Source organism: Sapajus apella, unplaced genomic scaffold (assembly GCF_009761245.1).
Source record: "Sapajus apella isolate SASKATOON/1434 unplaced genomic scaffold, GSC_monkey_1.0 scaffold46, whole genome shotgun sequence".
In the NCBI taxonomy this organism is placed as follows: Eukaryota; Metazoa; Chordata; class Mammalia; order Primates; family Cebidae; genus Sapajus; species Sapajus apella.
In genome coordinates, this window is record NW_022436986.1 from 11,882,546 (window position 1) to 11,900,675 (window position 18,130).

General features: G+C 40.0%; 1 protein-coding gene and 1 pseudogene across 2 annotated transcripts in view; one reads left to right on the plus strand and one right to left on the minus strand.

Annotated features, from left to right (window-relative positions):
* Positions 1-1,219: 1,219 nt before the first annotated feature.
* Positions 1,220-18,130, plus strand: part of TMEM38B (transmembrane protein 38B) — a 58,957-nt gene continuing 42,046 nt past the window's right edge. Inside the window, exons 1-2 of one of the 2 annotated variants that reach the window (XM_032240274.1) lie at positions 1,220-1,461; positions 8,452-8,608. In XM_032240274.1, the coding sequence (XP_032096165.1) occupies positions 1,350-1,461; positions 8,452-8,608 (269 nt within the window). In that variant the 5' untranslated portion in view covers positions 1,220-1,349. The remainder of the gene's footprint in view (positions 1,462-8,451; positions 8,609-18,130) is intronic. The other variant, XM_032240275.1, reaches the window with a different exon arrangement.
* LOC116524594 overlaps positions 12,792-18,130 on the minus strand; it is an 8,675-nt pseudogene continuing 3,336 nt past the window's right edge.

The window sequence follows — 18,130 nt, forward strand, 5'->3', positions numbered from 1 at the left end:
GCCAGTACTTCTGACATTCAGCAAAATGCTGGCTACATAATAGGCTCGCAAAAACCATTTTGTTAAATGAATTAAAATTAATGAATAAATATTCAGATAAAAAATTTCTCCTTTTGCAGTGCATACTCCCCTGAAGCTGTCACCCACCTAGCAGCTAATCCCGTGTCTCCAATTTCCTGGTGCCAGCATGATCTGTTCACACATCAAATAAAGGTGTGCCAAACCTACTCCGTCTTGTTTCCTATTTATCTGAATGCAACCACCATCCTCCTACTCACCCGTTCCTCATTTTCTTTGACAAATGCTTCCTTTCCCTCCTGTTCAGATTGACACCAACCTACCGTATTCTGCTTCTACTCATGTTTCCCACAATTGGGTCTCAATTCCTGCTGCCACAGCTTCCACTACCTTTTGCTTGGACCGGTGAATACCCTCCGATTTTCCGTCCTCAGTCGCTTCTCATCAATCTATTCTCAATATTGTTGCTTGGTTGCACCTGCACTCCCTCACCCGCCACCAAACAACCCACTTAGCGTAATAGTTAGGAGAAGTGACCCTGGCTCTGAGCATAATTCAGTGATTGATCAAGAATTTAACCTCTGGAGCCAAACTGCCTGGCTTTGTCTGCCATCCGAGGACTTTTGCCAGCCTCATTTCTCACTGTGTAGTCAACCCAGAACGCCTCCCTCCATCTCCCACCTAGCATTTGCTTCTCACTTAACTTTTAGTCCGGCTCACATGTTACTTTACCCACTTCGCGGAATTGTAATCTTCCTCTCGGAACTGCCCTCGCACGGCATCTATAATTCTCAGTACCTGCTTTGGTGCCATTATGTGCGTTTCTTTCTTTTTATAAAAATCTCTTTTAGAGAACGCATATTTCTTGAGGGCAGGATATTACTGTTTTATTTTTATATCTCCAGTAAGTCACAGTGTGACTTGCACTGTGGTTGCTCGATAAATGTTAGGTGAATGACATCAATTGACAGAAATAAATCCAACTCTGTCTCCCCTTGAGGACCACGTTTTGTTCATCTGCCCGCTTTCCAGCTCCTGCACGAAGTCCAGGACGGAGAAGCTGGACCCTTATTGGGAGAACCTGGACCCTTATTAGGAGAACCCGACCAGAGCCGATTGTAGCCGCCAGGAACCCGCTCGCCCCGCCCACCCGCCGAGAGCTTGCGGCTCCAGCGACGCGCGGCCCCGCCCCTCGGCGCCAGGACGCACGCGCGGGGCCGGAGTCGGCGCGGCGGAGCTCCCGGCTGCGGCCATCCCCTCTCCTATCCCTCACCGCGCGCGCAGGGAACCCGTATCTGCGGCTGGTTCGGCTGCTGCGGTCGGTCGTCGTTATGGACTCTCCGTGGGACGACTTGGCTCTGGCCTTCTCCCGCACGTCCATGTTTCCCTTTTTTGACTTCGCGCACTATCTAGTGTCCGTGATGGCGGTGAAAAGTCAGCCGGGTGAGTGCCGGGCGCCGCGGGCCGGACCCCTCAGAGTGCCCCTGACTGCGAGGACCGCCTAAGTCGGGTGGGCGGCCGAGCGGCCGCTAGCCCAGAAAGTTCGATGGTAGAGTTGGAGGGGCACCAAGGCCCGGCTGGTCTCACTTACTGAGTGCAAATGGGGAAACTGAGGCCGGGGAGGGCGGCCCTAGTAGCTGTCAAAGGAGGCGTGACCTGGGGTCCGCGATGCCGCAGCCGGGGCGAGCGGGGCCGACCCTGCCCACCGCTGGCCGAAGTCCCGGGACTGACAAGCCCCCGCCGCGTTTCGGAACCACGGGGCGGTCGCCAGCCCAGGGTTTGCACGGCCTCCTGGCGGTACCGCCACTCGCTCGCACAGTGTTTAAAAGTCACGTGAGGAGACCGCGGGTTTCTGACTTAGTCTCTTGGAGTATCAGGTGGTTGCGGACTACTCTGTAATTATGAGAGTTGTACAAGCACTGAGACTTAAAAAGCCTCCTGTAGCCAGACCAGACTTCCCCTTCACGCAGTGTCCTAACGTCCTGCCAACATGTGAGAAGCGAGTGCGTTCCCGTTTTCACAGTCACGACGGACACTGCACAAGTAGAATAAACTGACATACTTTCACTATCTGCAGAATGGGGATATAGTCTTGAAATTTTGAGTTCTTTTAACCATGCGATCATGGGACAGTAGTTGTACTTTTCTTGGATTTTACACCAGGTATGTTTGCTCAAATCCTGCATTACTTTTGTAGTTTTTCTACCGTTCTTTTAGTTGTATGGGTCTCTTCTTTCTTTGAGGTCAGGTATTTCTTTGCCTACTTTCTTTGTGTTCTTGCTGTCTTTCATCTGCCTTGCCCTACAGATAGTTGATAAGTGCTGATGATGCTGTACCTTCCTTATGGACTACTTACTGGTTTTTAAAAATTCTTGGACCTCAGAAATATTTTTCATTTATGTTGAAGTTTGTAGCTCAGTTTAAATCATTGATACAAATTTTGACCTGGAATAAGGATGGTATTACTGTAAGGAGAACACATTATCTGCCTAAGATATTATTTCTTTGATTTGAAAAAAGTAAGTTTTGTTGCTACTACATGTTCAGAATTTGATTTTTTAAAAAAGATTTTTTGTATAGGCTGAATCAGATTCAAATTATGGTCCAGGGACCCATGGGATTCTCTGACAATGATATAGAGATATTACCTTTTTCATTCCCGTTTTCTCAAAAGTGTACAGTGGAGTTTTCCAGCGGCTGAGTTGTGATACCGTAACAGAAGGAAGCAGATTTGAGAATCTAACAGTTTTCTATTTAAAGCCAGACATTTGTTAAAATGTACAACAGTGTGACTCTTGTCACTAAATGTTTATTTTGGAAAAGTTTTCACAAATAATACATTATTTGAGACGGAGTCTCTCTGCTGCCCAGGCTGGAGTGCAGTGGCGCATCTCGGCTCACTGCTGCAACCTCGGCTCACTGCTGCAACCTCGGCTCACTGCTGCAACCTCCGCTTCCCAGATTCAAGTAATTTTCCCTGCCTCAGCCTCCCGAGTAGCTAGGATTACAGGCACCTGCCACCACAATCGGCTAATTGTTGTATTTTTATAGAGGTGGGGTTTCGCCATGTTGGCCAGGCTGGAAGAATACATTATTTATGTTAATATTTAATGCATTTATTTTTTAAAAAATGAAAACATGAAGAACAATTGTTGCACAGTGGACAAGTTTATGCAGTTCTACCCCCAGAGGCAGAGGAAGCTGAGAGTTGAGGAATCCAGTTTTTCAGAAAGAAACCTTTAAAAGGGACTTAGGAACAGAAGCCATGTCTTGAGTGGCCCTGAGGAGACAGTGGATCATGCCTATTACCGCAGCCCCCAACCCCCAACCCGGGATGTGTAGGACAGTTGCTTAAGGGCAGGATTTATAAGTGAAATAGTGTCCGAGTTGTTTGACCTAAGAGCAGGATTTACGATAAATATATACTTTTACACAATGAACAGTAGATAAAATTTAAATCTTAGCGGTAATCCCAGAACTGGGGTTAATAATAATTCAACATGGCAGATGTTGGAGCTGCTTTAGCCTCCACAACTATTTAAAATGTTCTCAGTTATAATTTCTAAGATGCAAAGTATTGATACATGTAACCCAGATATACAAAACCCCTTGGGATTCTCAAGAAATTTTAAGTCAGGTTTTTTTAAAAGATGTAATTTACATACAGTCTATTAATCATTTTTAATACAAACTTCTGTGTTTTGGGACAGACACATACAGTCATTTAACCACCATCACTATCAAGATACAGAACAGTTTCCTCATCCACCCCAAATTCCTTCCTGCACTTTTGTAGTAAGCTATCCCCCATCCTTGGCAACCATTAATCTGTTTACTAATTTTTAGGGATGTAGAGGGCTCCTGAGATTCCAAACTTGGAGAACCACGTGATTATTGAATGCGAATACAGTATCATACAGTACCAGTACTTGTAAAGAGGTAAAAACGATAGAATTCACACACAAGAGTGTCGAGTGTACCTGTTTAACCTTTTACTTGAAGTGTGTTAGACTGCCCATTTCCTTTGACAGTTCTATTATCGGTCTTCAATACCATGCCATTCTGATGTTCAGAGCACAGTATTTCATTTACATTTGTCATGGTACTGATGAGTTTGTGACTGTTATTGGTCATTTATATTTCCTGTAAATCGCTTAATTTTTTTGTCCCTTTTCCTATTGGGCTGTAGGTTGTTGTCTTCTATTGACTCTCTTTGTGAATCATGGATATTAATTCTATTTATATCTGTAGTCCTTTTTTCCCCATATCTCTTGCTATATTTTAACTTTGTTTATATAGTCTTATTGCAGAAGTTTAAACAATTTCATATTTTACTCTTTCATAAAAAATCTGTTAATTTTTTTCTCCTATGTCACTATTGCGATTTATGTATTTTAAGAAGGTCTTTCTCAGGCCTAAGATTATAAAAATACTCATCCTTGATCTTTTTAAAAACAATTCTATAGTTCTAAAAAAGTATAGGTTCTTAATCTATCTGCAGTATTTTTGTGTGATACAGATGTTCCTTTGCAAGTCTGATCATGGCTGGATAGAACAGTTGGAACTCAATGATCTCAACAGAGTATGCTCTGTACTTACTGAAATGGTTCTGATCTAAGACTTTTAGTAAGATTATCCCTCCTGCATAGACCTCTGGAGTGCCCTTAGTTCTTCTTTGTTTTCTTTAGCCTGTGATATATTTTTTTCCTGTGAGCTACTGAAATCCTTCCAATGAATTCTTTATTGCTTAAGTTTGTTGGTTTTTGTTGCTTGTAGCCAAGAACCTCCATTTCTTTTTCTAGCCTCTTTATATTAAAGAATGTTTTGTTGAATACTAATAATAGTGACTTTGTCTTCTGATATTCCTGATTTTAATGAGAATGCTTTTAAAGTTTTATCAAGTGTGATGTTTGCTATAGGGTTTTTATGAGGGACACTTTAAGGAAGTTTTATTTATTCCCAGCGTTCTAGGATATTCTTGTATCTTTTTTTTTTTTTTTTTTCTTTTTTTCCTCTGAGACCGAGTTGCTCTGTCACCCAGGCAGGAGTGCAGTGGCACGATCCTGGCTCATTGCAACCTCTGCCTCCAGCAACTCTCCTGCCTCAGCCTCCTGAGTAGCTGGGATTACAGGTGCCTACCACCACTCATGGCTAATTTTTTGTATTTTTAGTAGAGATAGGGTTTTACCATGTTTGCCAGGCTGGTCTTGAACTCCTGACCTCATGATTCGCCTACCTCAGCCTCCCAAAGTGCTGGGATTGCAGGCGTGAGCCACCGTGCCTGGCTGAATATTCTTATATCTTTACACTGTCCTGGTGGAGAAGGTGACATATTTTATCAAGTGCTATTTATTTCAAAATCTATTGAGATCATATTTTGTTTCCTGTTTAAAAATGTAACGTAGTGAATTACATTAATACATTTTTAAAAAATGATGAATCATCCTTATATTTTTGGACTAAACTACTTGATACATTATTTTAATTCATTAGGGATTTTGATTTGGTAATACTTCATGTAAAATTTTTGCATTTATGTTTATAATAGAAATGAGCTTATTAGGTTATTTTGTTGTGTTATCCTTTTCCAGTTTGGGCCCAAGGTTACACTGTTATTGTAAAATAGATTGGGAAGCTTTCCATTTTTAATGCTTGGGATGGTTTATATAATAGGTATTGCTGTTCTTTGGTATTTGTAGACTTTAACTATGTAGTTTTATGTTTCTTGGTGTATTTTAATGGGTAAATCTTGCTTTTTTTCCAATCCAAACTTAAGTCATTTTGGTAATTTATATTTCTTTCAGGAATCATCTATTTCTTTTAGATTTCCAAGTCTATTGGAGTAAATGTTTACATTATGCTGTAGAAAATTGCTCTGTATTCTTCAGGAGTTAATTCTTAAATGTTATCTATTTCATTTGAATCTTCTGGATCTTAATCACTTGATTTTCTATGGTAATTTTTTTTTTACAGCCCATATATGTCTTTTTTCTTCTAACTCATTTTCATTAAGATACATTTGTTCAGGTTCTGTCAGTAGATGCAGTGAGTAGCTTGTATTACTCTCTATTTATGTGGTCAGCATTCCTTTTTCATATTCGGAACTGAAGAGCTAATATGTGTGTACTTCTCCTATTCCAACACTATTTATTTTAGATTTTTACTTAGTATATGTATGCTTTACTTAATTGGCAACTTTTTCCTATTCTCCAGTGATTGATTCTCTAGAACTCACACCTACAGTAAACTATAATTCATATATATATACTCCTACCAGAGTTCTTAACATCTTTACCCTCTTAGACATGTTACTCCTTGAGACTTTGTTTTGGCATGTACTCTACCACTTCTAATACCTTACTGTCTACTTTCCTAGCCCATTTATATCTGATCATTTATACTGTTTGCCTAGATCATAAAAAATGCCACTGGAGGCTCACACCTGTAATCCCAGAACTTTGGGAGGCCGAGGCTGGTGGATCAAGAGGTCAGGAGTTTGAGACCAGCCTGGCCAACATGGTGAAACCCTGTCTCTACTAAAAATACAAAAATTAGCTGGACATGGAGGCAGGTGCCTGTAATCCCAGCTGCTTGGGAGGCTGAGGCAGGAGAATCATTTGAACACGGGAGGTGGAGGTTGCAGTGATCCGAGATCACATCATTGCACTTCAGCCTGGGCGACAGGAAGAGACTACCCCCACCCTCCCGGAAAAAAAGCCGCTGGAGGCAAAAGGATAAAGGAGATTAACTCTTTTTCTACTTAAGGTTTGAAGGACTGCATCCCATTTTTGTTTGGTTCAGGTTTTAGGCTTTAAATCCCAGGAAAGATAATACTCCACCCTTCTATGTAACTTTTGCTTCAGAAGCAAAGACATGAAAGACATCAGTTAATATAACAAGTGGGATTAATTTTTTTTCTTTGTTTACCTCCATTTGTCTCATGTGAACAAACATGTGATTCCTCCTGAACCCTGGCATGTGATTGGCTATAGTTTTCAGTTTGGGCTAATAGTGTAAGTTTTTTTTTTTTCTTTTCTCTGTCTCCTGGGCCTGGCTAACATGGTGGAACCCTGTCTCTACTAAAAACATAAAAATTAGCCTGGCGTGGTGGCACATGCCTGTAATCCCAGCTACTTGAGAGGCTGAGGCACGAGACTCACTTGAACCCAGATGCTGCGGTTACAGTGAGCTGAGAGCACGCCACTACACTCCAGCCTGGGCGACAGAGCAAGACCCAGTCTCAAAAATAAATAAGTAAGTAAATAAATAAATAAATATAATTTGAGTTAGAGAAAATTTTCATATAATCTAGAATGTTTTATTGGTCTTTTTTGGTGTGTTTTTTGACTTCAGCATTTAAAAAATGTAGGCCAGTTGTTGACGTTTGTTTTCTCAGGGTAGCCCTCAGTTTGGGCTTGTCTGATTTTGTTAGTTCAGGTTGTATATTTTTGTCAGAAATACCAGAGAAGTGACTGGGTGTGGTGGCTCCTGCCTGTAGTCCAGCATTTTGGGATGCTGAGGCAGGCAGATCATAAAATCAGGAGTTCCAGACCAGCCTGGCCAACATAGTGAAACCCCATCTCTACCAAAAATACAAAAATTAACAGGGTGTGGTGGCATGGGCCTGTAGCCCCAGCTACTCAGGAGGCTGAGGCAGGAGAATTGCTTGAACCCGGGAGGCGGAGGTTGTGGTGAGTGGAGATCGCGCCACTGCACTCCAGCCTGGGCAACAGAGCGAAAGTCTGTCTCAAAAAAAAAAAAAAAAAAAAAAAAGAAAAGAAAACCATAGAAGTGATGATGTGTTCTCAGTGCATTATCTCAGGAGTCATTTGATGTTATTTACATTGATGACTGATGTCTGCAAGGTTTCCTGGCTTTGAAGTTATGATTTCCCTCTACAATTAATAAGTAATTAGTTAGGACTCATGTTGAGAAAGTATAAATATCTATTCCTAAGAAACCTTTCACCTTTGGGTTTATTTTGTTACTCTGTTTCCGACCTGTTTTGTTGAAGGCTTAGTTTATTTATTTCAGCTTCTTTATAATATACTTAAGATTATAAATTTTTCTTAACAAATCACTTTGGCATATTGTCTGGGAGGACTTACTGTAGGGTTTGGGATGAAAGGAGACAGTAAGTGAGAATAATGTTTATAATAATCTATTATTAGGAAACTGGCAATGACAGCCTGAACAGAAGAGTATTTTAAAGGTGGCAAAGTGCCAAATATATCACCCAGTAACAAAATGTTTCCAGTCTTGCGTTAAAGAATAAAATAAAAGGTTTTTAATGATTTTGATTGGCACATCTATGAATAATGGTTATTGAAAATTATAAATTAAGAAGTTTATTTCTTTGGTGCAACTTGGACTTTAGGGCTTGTTTAATAAATACATAATGATCTCAGACCGTATTTTACTTTACCATTTCAGGAGCAGTTGCATTGGCATGGAAGAATCCTATTTCAAGCTGGTTTACTGCTATGCTCCACTGCTTTGGTGGAGGAATTTTATCCTGTCTACTGCTTGCAGAGCCTCCGTTGAAGTTTCTTGCAAACAACACTAACATATTACTGGCATCTTCAATCTGGTAAGCTGCCGTTATGGTGACCTATGGGACATTTAAACAATTGAGTTATAATTGTTACTAAAATACATTTTTTTCTTTGAACAATGTTTTATGTTCTTGAAAAGTTAATGCCGAAGGTTGTTTCTTTCTTTTCTGTTGTTGTTGTGTTTTGAGACAGAGTCTTACTCTGTCTCCCAGGCTGAAGTGCAGTGGCATGACCTTGGCTCACTGCAACCTTTGCCTCCTGGGTTCAAGCAATTCCCTGCCTCAGCCTTCTGAATAGCTGGGATTATAGGCACCTGCCATCATGCCAGGGGAATTTTTGTGTTTTTTGTAGGGGCAGGGTTTCACCATGTTGGCCAGACTGGTCTTGAACTCCTGACATCAGGTGATCCACCTGCCTTGGTCTCCCAGAGTGCCGGGATTACAGGCGTGAGCCACTGCGCCTGACCATGCCAGAGGTTTTAAGTGCAAAGTGTGTCTCTTCTTTCTTTTTTGTCTCCCCTTCTCTTCTCCCAGAAGCAATTATTGTCTGCCATTGTCTTATGTATCTTTTTTTTTTTTTTTTGAAACATAATCTTGTTCTGTCACCCAGACTGGAATACAATGGCATGATCTTGGCTCACTGCAACCTCCGCTTCCTGGGTTCAAGTGATTTTCCTGCCTCAGCCTCCCGCGTAGCTGAAATTACAGGCACACACTACCACGTCTGGCTAATTTTTGTGTTTTTAGTGAAGATGGAGTTTCACCATGTTGGCCAATATAGTCTCGAACTCTTGACCTCAAGTGATCTGCCCACTTCAGCCTCCCAACGTGCTGAAATTACAGGCGTGAGCCACCACACACGGCCTGTCTTATATATCTTTTATATTAACATTGCTAATATGAAAGGGCATTAAATATTTGGCCCTAAAGAGTTTATCCTGTGAACCTAACTGGTACACACAGATATACAACATGGTAAAATCATGAATGTAACCAAATAAAACTAAACAAAAAGTCCAAATAATTATGGCTTATATTTAATTATTCTTCTCATACTCTTTGTTGATTTTATGAGATCTTTAAATTTTATAATTTTGAAGTTAAGAAAAAATGTGACTAGGAATTGCTTTGAATTCTTGCAAATCCAAATTCATTATCCGTAGGAGGACTGATCCATCAAGTTATAATACAAATTATAGTGCTTTTTTATATCTAAAGCAGAAACTGTTTTCTATTAAAAACCATGTCATCAAATATATAACATGTTAGGAACACTTATAGTTTATTTTTATTGTGATAATTTTAAAATGAATATGTAACCAGTTCTAAAAGGAATATTACAAATAATAGTATTAATGAGAAAAAGTAATCCTGGGAACCTATGGCAGTGTTGAGTTGTTACCATATGTCAGTTAATTTCTTCATATTCATTTTCATATAATCACAGGAGTACTCTAAGGTAGCTGTGATTATTCCCATTTGAGAAATGGGAAAATTGAGGCATAGAAAAATGCTGCTATAATTTTCATGTCTAGTAAGTGGTTGAGTTAGAATCAAAACAAGTTTTTAACTGGCCAGGCTCAGTGGCTCACTCTAAAGTGATTCCAGCACTTTGGGAGGCTGAGGTGGGCGGATCACAAGGTCAGGAGTTCAAGACCAGCCTGGCCAACGTGTTGAAACCCTGTCTCTACTACTAAAGGTATAAAAAAAATTAGCCAGGCGTAGTGGCATGTGCCTGTAGTCTCAGCTACTCGGGAGGCTGAGGTAGAAGAATTGTTTGAACCTGGTAGGCGGAAGTTGCAGTGAGTCGAGATCACACCGTTGCACTCTAACCTGGGCACCAGGGCAAGACTCCATCTAAAAAAAAAAAAAAAAAAAGTAAAAACTTTAGAGTCTTCCCACTTAGTAGCCACTGTCTCTCACAGATTTGTTTAACCATCTCTTAAAGTGTAGTCTTCCAGTTGCTATGTGTTTTTAAAAACTTTCCCAAAGACTTTTATTTCTATAATAATATTTTTAAAAGTTATTAGCATTTTGGAAGAATTTTTTTATGTGTGTAGATGCTGAAACGATACAGAAAGGAAGATACCCAGAATTTAATACTTTTCATTATTTCTACTTCTATTCCTATAGTACCAACCTCCTGGATGATTGCAGGAGCTTCCTAAGTGGTCTTGCTGCTCCTTTGATTATCCCTTTGAATCTATTCTTTATTCTTCACAGAGCAGACAAAATTATTACAGTTGGCCTTCTGTACCCATGGGTTTTGTATCCTTGAATTCAACCAACTGCAAATCAAAAATATTTGGAAAAAAATCCAATAAAAAATAACAATGCAACAATAAAAATAATGCAAATAAAAATACAGTGTAACAACTCTTTATGTATGGTATTTACACTGTATTAGGTATTGTTAATAATCTAGAGATGATTTAAAGTATAAGGAGGATGTGTGTAGATTAGTGTAAATACTGTGCTATTTAAATAGGGACTCTCACATCCACAGGTTTTGAGAGAGGGTCCTGAAACCAGTCCCCCACAGATACTGAGGGACACCTTGAGTAAATTAGAACATGTCACTCATGTGCTCAGTAATTTCTTACCTTATTAAGAACAATACCCCAAACCTTTACCATGGCCTGTAAAACCCTGCAAAATCTTTGCTTTCACTTTCTTTTAAGTAATGTCTTACCACTCTTGCTCACTTTCTCTAGGTCACATGAGCTTCGCTATTTCTTTAACACGTAAGGCATTCTTCTACCTCAGTGCCTTTGTACTTGCTTTCTTCTCTTTGTAATCATTTTTTCCTCAGAAGTCTCATATTTTGTTTTATCAGAGAGACCTTCCCTGACCAAAGTAGCACCTCCTCTCCCATGACTATCACATCATCCTTCTTTATTTCCTTCTTAGAATTACTGCTACCCAACATGTTGTCTGTTGATTTTTTTTTATGTTGCTCTAACTGTACTAGAATAACAGCCCATCAGAGAATGAGCCACTGTGCCTGGCCCCTGGCTAATTTTTAAAATTTTTGTATTTGTTGAGATGAGATCTCACTATGTTTCCCATGTTGGCTTTTTTTTAAAACTATGAAAGTTATTTATTCACTATATACAGAACTTGTCCCCTATAAACTGTACATGTAAATCACTAAAAAGTAAAATTTGGTGAACATTTTTTCAGTTACAGAACATACTAAATAAGCTGGGATAACAGCTGTCAGCCTCAAAATAATCTAGTTATAGCACCCAGTCTCCTTTATATCTAATGCAAAGTTAAATACTTATTTTGGGGATTACTTCCTAGTATGTGTTTGGCGAGGCAGAGTAAACATTTTAATATAACTCTAGTATGTGACAGTCATGGCACAATAAACCGCTTATTACAGATTAAAACAAAACGTTTTTTTTCCATTATTTATAATAATGGGATCAAACAAATACTGGATACTTTTAAATGGCAGATAACCACACAGTTACTGTCTTTGGTAGTATATTGGGTTCTATAACTACATTAAGATATGAATGGTATAAAATATTGTTATGAATAATACACCTCAAACAGAACAACGAGGTCATACTATAATGATTTACTAGATTTTGCTCAGTAGACATTTACTGAATAAGGGATTTAATCTATTTTTCTCCTCAATTATCCAGTACAATGTTTTGCCCACAGTAAGGGCTCAGTAAATATTTGCTGAATATACTGACTAGGATAGAGGTGAGAAGAGATGGGCCCTCTTAGCTGGATGTCAAATATAATTGGAATTTACTTGGGAAGGAATGTACTTAAGGAAAATGTAAACTGCATGTGTTGTACAAGTAAATAAACACAGTTGCCAACAAAGCAAATGATTAAGCAGAAAACACTGGAACCAAAATAAAGAAAGGCAAAATTTGCTTGTCATGGCGAAGTGGAACTTTTATATTGGACCATATCTTTTCCCACCCAATTGAGTTTGAGACAGACGAACAGAGGCACTATAAGAGACTATGGCTGTCTTCCTTGATATTCAGACATCCTAGTTTCCAATAATTTATTATGGACCTGATATCCATGAATCAGTATAAACCTATTCATATGTAGGGATGAGTTTCTACAAGTACAAAGTTGAATTTCCTTTCATTTGTCCTAAAAGGTTTACTTTCAAGCTTAAAGGAACTTCAATTCTTCCATGTAGTTTTCCATAACATTCTTTTATCTTTTCAGACCAGAGTCAAAATATTTGTACAGTATTCATGCTGCAGCACCTTCCACCCACCCTTTGGTTGCTTGAACTGCCCTTTGGTTCTTTTTCCGCTTTCAGATCTTTCTTGTAGTAAGCAGAACTGTACTAGGTATTTCAGCTGTAGTTTGGTCTGGCGTTGTTGGAATGGCTGCTGTTATGCCATGGTCTTCCAGCCGGTCTATTTCTAGGATTATATGATCTTCTGGAGTTGTAATCAAAAGGCTGACTTCTTGATCTCCTTCTTTCATAACTTAGGCTTCTAGAACTTCAGTATCTGCCATAATCATCATAGCATGAAGAACTGTACCTATTCCTCCCTTCCTCGACTTTCATCTGATTTGGTGTCTTCCCATCCTCCTGGGCAAACTGTATTTCAGTCTGCCACCCACAAATCTGCTTTCTGTCCAAATTATGTAAAGCGTCTTCAGCATCACGAACATTCTTAAATTGATCATAAACAAATCCTCTTGGACGGTGAGTATAGTAATCAAGTGGAATATACACATCAACTATAGGATCATAACGATCAAATTCACACAGTAAACCTTCAGACCTGGTGTCATTGGCTGCGTTCCTGATGAACAGAGGAGTGTTGGGAGGACGCAGGTAGCAGGGCAGCAGCGTGTCTCTGCTGGGTGCACTAATGGGCTCAGCAAACTGTCCACGGCTCCAGCTGCCAAGCTTCAGACACACACAGCCAAACGGCTCTGCTACTGCAACCACCTTTTTTCCTGAGACTTCACTCCTGCCTCTACTCCCCGCTCCTACCTCCACGCAAAGCCAGGACTTCAACGGTTCTTTCCCGTGAAATCACCAGGCCTGCGCCTGCCAGATGTTTTTTGTAATGTAAAATTTCAAGTAGTACTGAATTAGGTTAAAAAAAAAGCATTTATAAAATTATGCAAAATAGAATTGTGATACAATTAAAAGTTATATATCCATCATTTAGATTAGGAAAAAAATTGTCACTTAAACAAATCTTTGTATTAAAAAAACTGAAAGTAGCTGGGTGTGGTAGCTCAGGCCTGTAATTCCAGCACTTTGGGAGGCCAAGGCAGGTGGATCACCTGAGGTCTGGAGTTCGATATCAGCCTGGCCAACATGCTGAAACCCTGTCTCTACTGAAAATACAAAAATTAGCTGGGTGTGGTGGCCCATGCCTGTAGTCCCAGCTACTTGGGAGGATAAGGGAGGAGAATCGCTTCAACTGGGGAGGTGGAGGTTGCAGTGAACCGAGATTGTGCCACTGCACTCCAGCTTGGGTAACAGACCAAGACTCTGTCTCAAAAAAAAAAAAAAAAAAAAAAAAGAAAAGAAAACACAGAAAACCACAAAGCCAAACATAAGACCTAATAAATTATTATAGGGTACATCCTTGTAACCACTACCCAAATCAAGAAATACAACTTTGCTGCTGGGCTGTCACAACCTGGCTGGGTGTGCCCACTCTCAGGGCAGTGCTAACATGCCAGCCCCCTGCCACCTTGGCCCCCTCTGAACTTTGGGTACTGAAGAGTGCGGGAGGGGAAGCTGAGGGGAAGCTGAGGGGGAGCTGAGGGTGACCGGGTGCTGGCCTGCAGATGCCTCTTGGTGCCAACAGCCTGGGTATGATGGATGGTGCCAGAGGCAGACAGGCTCCTGGGCAGAAGCTGGCAGGTCCACAATGAAGCCCAACCTTCAGGCTCTGGGAGGCCTGAAGCCTTGAGGTGGGCTGCCAGTCCTGCCATCAGAGGGGAAACTCATGGTGCCTTGTCCTGTGGCTGCCCATTGCTGCCCATGGCTGCCCATGGACCAATCAGCATGCATTTTCCTCCTCTGAGGCTCTTAAGCCCTGGGCTCAGCCAGGGCAGGACAGAGGAGGAAGAATCCACTGTATGGCCAGTTGCAGAGAGGACCTACCCTCTTCAGGGCCTCCTTTGCTGAAAGCTGCAGACCTGGGGAGGACCAACTGCAGGGAGGAGCTACCCTCTCTGCTGAGAGCTGAGCATAGAGGACCCACCCTCTCTGCAAGGCCTCCTCTCTGCTGAGAGCTACAGATGTGAGTTTGACTAGCTGCAGAGAGGAGCTACCCTCTCTGTTGGGAGCTGAGCACTTGTTGGGATGACTTGCCTGCAGAGAGGAGCCTCCTCTGCTGACAGCTGCAGAGACAATGGGAGGACCTGCTTACAGAGAGGAGCCACCCACTCCAGGGCCTCCTCTCTGTTGAGAGCTGTACACTCAATGGGATGGCCTGCCTATAGAGAGGAGCTACCCACTGTGGGTCTTCGCTGAGCTGCTCTAACACTAAACAAAGCTGCTCTTTGTCTTGCTCACCCTCTACTTGTCTGCGTACTTTATTCTGCCTGGACACAGGACAAGAGGTTGGGCAAAGGTGCCACCAACCACAGAGTTTCTGGCCAGAAAAGTGACATTCCAAAGATCTCAAAATGCAAATAGATGCTTCCTACTTATCATCTATTTGGAAACCAGCTGTACAATTCATACTGGAAAGGTAATGCTTGGTTCTTTGTTTTATTTACCAGTTTTCAGTACAGTGAACTGGATCTCTGTCATCCTCCAAAGATAACCAGCATAAAGGAAATAATTATGAGCTCATGGACTAACCATATTTCATTGGTTTCAATAAAATTTTAGTTATTTTCATACTGAAGCTCAAATTATCCCATCTTCAGCCAGTGGAAGCCTCTTGAGACAGACTTTGAATTAGCTTACTTTCTACCTGGTGTTGAAAGATTCATCTTGTGCTTTTCTTCTGTAATCACTTGTTTCTCTAAGAAGTTCTGGTGTCTTTTGGTGATAAATGGCATTTCAAGACCACAATTTGAGTGCTAGAGATGCTTACTGTTAGTGGGTTGATTATTATGTCTAGGCCTTTTCAGTGAACAGAGATAGGAAAAATGAAGACAAAATAACTCATGAGTTCATATTGAAATTTCCAATACAAATTCAGGACCGTACAGCTTTTACTTAACTTTTCTCTATTATATATATATCTCCTTTCTTCCACCCTAAGAATTTGGGTTTTTAAGGACATAGGATGTGATTGAATTAATATATTCTAACATTGTTGATTTTTTTTTTCTGTATTATGCTCACAGTAGTCTCGTAGTAATGTTCAAAGACTACCAAAGAAATGCTTGTAGAAAATTATCGCATATATTTGATTCATTCTCCCATTTTAACAATAAATGTACTATTTTAGACTGTCATTTAAAATATATTACTCTATTTTCTTGTGGCTTAAAGCACTGCTGTGAAAGTCTGGTGATCTTATAACTTTCTTTCTCTTTTAAGATCATTGTTTTCTAGATTCCTAAAGATTTATTTTTTTCATTAAAGCCCAGTCATTTAAATAAAATATCTTGGTGTTGGTTGTTGTGTGACAGTATTCTCTTGTACCTGGTGTGTTATTTTTGGTACCTACAATTTTTTTTTAATTGAGAAAGTAATACTAGTATTTGTATTCCTCCTTTGCATTGGTTTTCTTCAAGAACTCTTATTATTGATATTTTGACTCTTCTTTGCCTTTCTGCAAGGACTCTGTATTTCTAAAAAAATTAACCTATTTTTCTCTTTTCACCTGCTGTTTCTTTGAAGGTGAATAAACATATCTCTTATGTTTATTTCTCTTTGTGTTTTCTGGTTCATTTTTTATTTTGGAAATTGATTGTTTTTCCTTTTATCTCTCATTCTTTCCTGAGTGTTGAATCTTTGGTTCTCAATTTTGCTTATTCTGGTATGTGTTCTTTTATGTTTTACATCACTTTCTTAATGTCTTTAGCTTGTTTTGAAATAGTCGTTTATAGTTTTGATCTGTTTTGTAGACACATTTTACTGAGTGCTTTCATTGTAGGAATTTATTCTGTTTATTTTTTTTCTTGTTAAAAATTTTTGTAGGATTTGATCTTGATACTTTTGGTCATTTTTATATGAAATTGGCTTTCATAAACTTGCAGAATGTGGTGGAAAGATTTTTTTTGACTTCACAGAGCTCCTGCTTTTGTTTTTATGTAGAGTTCAAAAGATGAGGACCTGCTTTTTGAGATTTCTTGTGCGTCTTATCTTCCTCGGTTTGGTTTGGACCTTCTCTTTCTTCTGTTGTTTTGTGCTGCTTAGGTTTGATTCTTCTCAGTTTCTTCAAGTGTGGGCTTGTTGTAGAAGAGAACCCTGGTGGGTCCATTTCAAACGCTTAAAACTCAGAGGGACTAAACTCCTCCAACCCTTTCAGAGCTTCTTATCATGGACTCTGTCTTATCTGTTGTTAGAAATGCCAGAACCCCTGTCAGTTGTGGCATTTGTGTGTGTGTGTGCGCTCGCGTGCGCATGTGTGTGTTTCCAAATTAGTCTGCTCTGCTTTCCACTGTATACCCATTAGCTATTTTTGTATTATTTTGGTTTTAAGTTCTTCAGTTACCACCTTGTTGTTTTCTTCTTTCTGCCAAGTAGCACAGTGTTGTGGGTGTTGGTGATTTTCCTCTACCCACTTGCATTTTGGGGTTTGAGGGGATATCTTGTCACATAGTTTTGTTGTAAGTACAGTTAACCCTTGGACAACATGGATTTGAACTGTGTGGCTCCACTTATATGCAGATTTTCTTCTGTGTCTGCCACCCCTGAGGTAGCAAGACCAATGCTTCCTCCCCATAAGCTTACTCTGTGAAGATGAAGAGGATGGAGACTTTTATGATCCACTTCCACTTAATGAATAGTAAATACATTATCTCTTCCTTAAATTTTTCTTAATAACATTTTCTCTGGCTTAATTATAAGAATACATCTGGGACAGATAGGTGACAGTGAAAAAATTATATAATACATATAACATAAAAATATCTGTTAATCACCTGTTCATATTATTGGTAAGGCTTCTTTTCAACAATAAGGTATTAATAATCAGGTTTTGGAGAGTCAGAAGTTATATGTGGATTTTTTTTTCTTTCTTTTTTCTTTTAAAAAAATTTTTTTTAAATTGCATTTTAGGTTTTGGGGTACATGTGAAGAACATGCAAGATTGTTGCATAGGTACACACATGGCAGTGTGATTTGCTGCCTTCCTCCCCTTCACCTATATCTGGCATTTCTCCCCGTGCTATCTCTCCCCACCTCCCCACCCTCCCGTCACTCCCTCACTTCCCCCCAACAGACCCCAGTGTGTAGTGCCCCACTCCCTGTGTCCATGTGTTCTCATTGTTCAACATCCGCCTATGAGTGAGAACATGCAGTATTTGATCTTCTGCTCTTGTGTCAGTTTGCTGAGAATGATGGTTTCCAGGTTCATCCATGTCCCTACAAAGGACACGAACTCATCATTTTTTGATGGCTGCATA